General features: G+C 41.2%; 1 protein-coding gene across 1 annotated transcript; it reads right to left on the bottom strand.

Annotated features, from left to right (window-relative positions):
- Window positions 1–1,004: 1,004 nt before the first annotated feature.
- LOC109731978 (uncharacterized protein At2g34160) lies at window positions 1,005–2,992 on the bottom strand. The gene is made up of 5 exons (XM_020291162.3): window positions 2,698–2,992; window positions 2,366–2,414; window positions 1,584–1,646; window positions 1,434–1,498; window positions 1,005–1,332 (listed from the first exon to the last, which is right to left on the bottom strand). The coding sequence occupies exons 1-5, from the start codon at window positions 2,812–2,814 to the stop codon at window positions 1,228–1,230; spliced, it is 399 nt and encodes a 132-aa protein (XP_020146751.1). The 5' UTR covers window positions 2,815–2,992; the 3' UTR covers window positions 1,005–1,227.
- Between the last annotated feature and the right edge of the window lie 1,028 nt (window positions 2,993–4,020).

The raw sequence follows: 4,020 nt of genomic DNA, 5'->3' as shown, positions 1-4,020 counted from the left end.
GGCCTATGTGCCACCGACTGACGGGCCAGGGGAAGGAGTAGGCGGGCATCGCGCGCGTCCGCACCGACACAAATGAGACTCAAATTTGGGCCAAAAATGGGACGCCTGCGTCCGTTTGGATCGGCACGTTGGGTTGACTTTTGTGCCTGTTTTATTAGCGGACACGCGCAAATGAAATGGATCGGCGCGTTGGAGTTTCTTTAAATGCCTCTCCATGCTTCATCTTCCAATGGGGCCACCTGATGACACACCGGAAGACTGGTAGATTCGACAATGTCAAAGCACGACAAACCGAAAATGCCAAACGGAGACCGAGCTCCATGGAGGCTTTTATTTGAAAATTTCAAAATTCAAACTTTTCAATTTTAAAAAATTCTGAAAATAAATACACATATACCTAGTTACATAATGTACATGTGTGCAAATTTTCAGGTCGAAATACATAAAAAAAGTGAGCTACACAAAAAAGACAAATCTGAGGCTTATTAACATATGTACTGTTCATCTTTAAAGTCCCTGATTTTGTTTTTTTTTGTGCAGCTCGCGGTTCAAGGTATTTCATCCTGAAATTTCTCACACATACACTTTGAAATTTCAGAATTTTTTGAAACTGAAATTTATGAAATTTGATTTTTTTCAAAATAAAGGGCTCCATGGAGCTCGGTCTCCAAATGCCCTACTGGACAAGTATAGGCTTATAAAGGCCTTCGACAATGTCGTCCTAACGATCTCATGGATCCTATCATATACAATGGGTTGCCTCTTAGTGATATCTCTAATAACTAGATATACCTAAATATATGATGAGAAATATTATTGCTAAGAGATCATCTCTTGGTTAAGTGTTCTCTTCAGGTTTAGCATCATTGTACAAGCTAATAATAGTGTCCAGTATCCGAAACAGATAGGAGAGAAGATATTTTCAGTCCTATTGTGTCGGCTGTTCTCTTTTTTCCTTCACAAACGAGGCATCAAAACAAGGTTCATCATTATACACTGCATAATAATAAACTAACGAGCATATACCACATAATAAGACGAATCAAACACAAGGTATATCATGTGAGTGAACCAGCATACCATGAACATAAACTAGCACTGAAACGAATCAAATACGAAGAACTTTGGTTACACAAGTAGCTATCTCTTGCTGGCCAAGAGAAGATAACACACAACCTAGCAGCAAGTACTAAATAAAAGCTACAACAACCGACTCAAAATAGTTTATTAGCCCTGCTCCTCGCCGTCCTCGGCAGCTGCGACTTCCCTCTCCTCCGCGGCAGCAGCCATCAGCTCGTCGAAGTTCTCAGTCTTGCCCAGCACTATCTCAATCTGGCGTAAAAACGGTTGCAAGGATCAGCAAACATTGGCATATACTGTTCTAAAACACTGCTAGCTCGTGTCGTTCATGGGAACTGAGGAAGAAATCTAACCTTGGCCTTCTGCATGGGGCGGCCCCTTGATTCATCATTGACATCAACAGTGGATGTCATGATCTCTGCAAGACATTTTAATTGGGTTTGAATAACTAGAGAGAACGAAATTGCAAAGATGAATTACAAACAAGGAAACAGGAGTCTTACTCTTTTCAACAGCAAGGCCGTTATTTTTAAGAATTTCGGCAACTGTCACCACAGTGGCGATAGCTGAAAGGATAAGCAAGAGATTCATCAGTTCACATTTCACAAGCACCATAACAAAGAATCAATGAGCAGAGGAAGTAAAGGAAGGAGACAAATAAACTGTCATTTGTTGGCTTTAACATCAAAGTGCATCAGATAAACAGCCTAACAATGAATTAGTTTTGTGATTAAATGAATGTAACTTTGACCACATACATAATTTTCCAAATAGCTGGATTGACAAGATAAGAACATAACAGCAGCCACCAAAACACCGATAAGCTGGTAAAAAAAGTAACTACGGCAATTCTCAACTGTGTTTGAAAAGTTAACTGCATATAACAATATGGCATCTCAAATAAGATATTAAGGCAAACGGATGGTTTGAAACAAATAATTAGCAAGACAGCACATGTAAGCGACAACACTTGTCAAATGTATTAGTCTTAGAAGTCATTGGAATTGACTGACCCTTCCTAAGGACTTAGGAGAACACTAACCAACCATGAGCTGGCACAATCAGCATGAATGCTGAAAAATAAACTTCCACAATGACATCGCAAACAACCAATGCATATTTTGGTCAAATTTAAAACTAGAACATATCACGACGAGGTAGGCTTACACAATCGGTTCTAAGCCCATGAGCGCTTCATTGCAGCAACACAGCAGCGATTACTAATCGCTAGTAGCCTTAGTACTAGCAAACAGTTGAAATAATCCTGAAGGGCAGAGGAGCTTACCCATGCCGAGGGCGGAGAGTTCCACCTCGTTATGCATCTGCATGTACCTCTGCAAAATCATCACCACAACAACGTTAGCTTCCGATTTCACCAACAGAAACACCACACAACTAAATCGATGCCCCGAAATAAACCCTATAGATCGGCAGAACGCAAATTCCACAACGGAAATAGCAAGCAAAGCAAATCTAATCCAAGCACAGGCGTTCTAAAATAAAACAAAGCGCAGGAATCAATGGGTAGACTAAGATGAGTAGGCGCTTTCCAAGGGTTTTAGACCGGAACCCAGTGCGGATCAAAGGTCGAAGAAGCGGGGAGAAAAGGGGATTCACCTTGGCGAGGTTGACATAGAAGAAGAGCGGCTTCTTCGTGTTGGAGACCTGGATCCGGTTCTTCTTGTGCGGCTCCGTCACGGCCAGGTTCTTGACCCCCTCCGTCACCTCCTCCATCTCGCTCTTCCTCGACCCGAAACCCTAGCTCGCAAGAGCGCCGACGCAAACCCTCCGCCGCCGCCGCGCGAGACGAGCGAGCACCAGACCAGGAAATAACTTGAAGCCTGGGGACCGGAACGCAAGAAAAATAAATATCGGGATTCGGCGTCGAGATCCTGTGGGTCGGTTGGGTTGGGTTATATGGACGAGAGCGAGGGAGTTCGAGTTGGAGTCCACCAACTCGGGGTCCGAGTCCTGGCGGGCTGCGGCTGCTTCCCAGTGGGCTATTGTCCAGAAGCGGGGAAACCCAATTACACTCACTCTCCATTGTCCTGGGCCTGGCCCCAAGTTCGACTTTTCCCTTTCTTAGGCCTCGTTTGGCTCGTAGTATAGGAATGTTGTAGAAATAGGAAAATCATAGAAAGTGAGATGACATGCATCTTAATTTTTATAGAGAAAGAGATGTCGTTTGATGCATAGGATAGGGATTTTTCCATTAAGTCTCTTTTTTCCTCCAAAATGTGAAGGTTGATTCCTATCCTACACAAAAATAAGAATCAATTCCTACAAACAAAAGGACTTCAAAGAAAATTTTCCTTTGCAAATCCTATCCTATAGAATTTCTATGAAATTCCTACAAACCAAAGAAGGCCTTTTTTCCGTTTTTTCTGGTTTGTTTTTCTTTCTTTCTTTCTCCATTTTCTTATTTTTATTTTTAATAATTTTTGTTCTTATTTTCCCTTTGTAGATTATACTCCCTCTGTTTCTAAATATAAGCCATTTTAGAGATTTCAATACGGACTACATACGGATGTATATAGACATATTTTAGAATATAGATTCACTCGTTTTGCTCTCTATGTAGTTCATATTGAAATCTCTAAAAGGTCTTATATTTAGGAACGGAGGAACATTTTAGGGTTACGTATTTATTTATTTTGGATATCTTCATCCTGATTCTTCAAGACTAATGGATGATGACTAGGTTGATCATTGGGCCATGGTCAAAGGTCTAGTCAAAGGAGGCACCCGTTTATTTTGGCCTAAAAAGGTAAATAAACAAAGAAAAGTCATATGGGCAGTTATAAATTTGAAGCTACCACCACATGAGAGTGTCCTTGTGTCCTACGCCATATCTAAACACGTGCTACGATATCTACAAACAAGGATCATCCTACGCTGAAATTGCGTAGGATATATTATATTGTCATTGTTCATCAATAA

This window comes from Aegilops tauschii, chromosome 7, assembly GCF_002575655.3.
Source record: "Aegilops tauschii subsp. strangulata cultivar AL8/78 chromosome 7, Aet v6.0, whole genome shotgun sequence".
Lineage (NCBI taxonomy): Eukaryota > Viridiplantae > Streptophyta > Magnoliopsida > Poales > Poaceae > Aegilops > Aegilops tauschii.
This window is presented reverse-complemented; position numbering and strand designations above follow the sequence as displayed.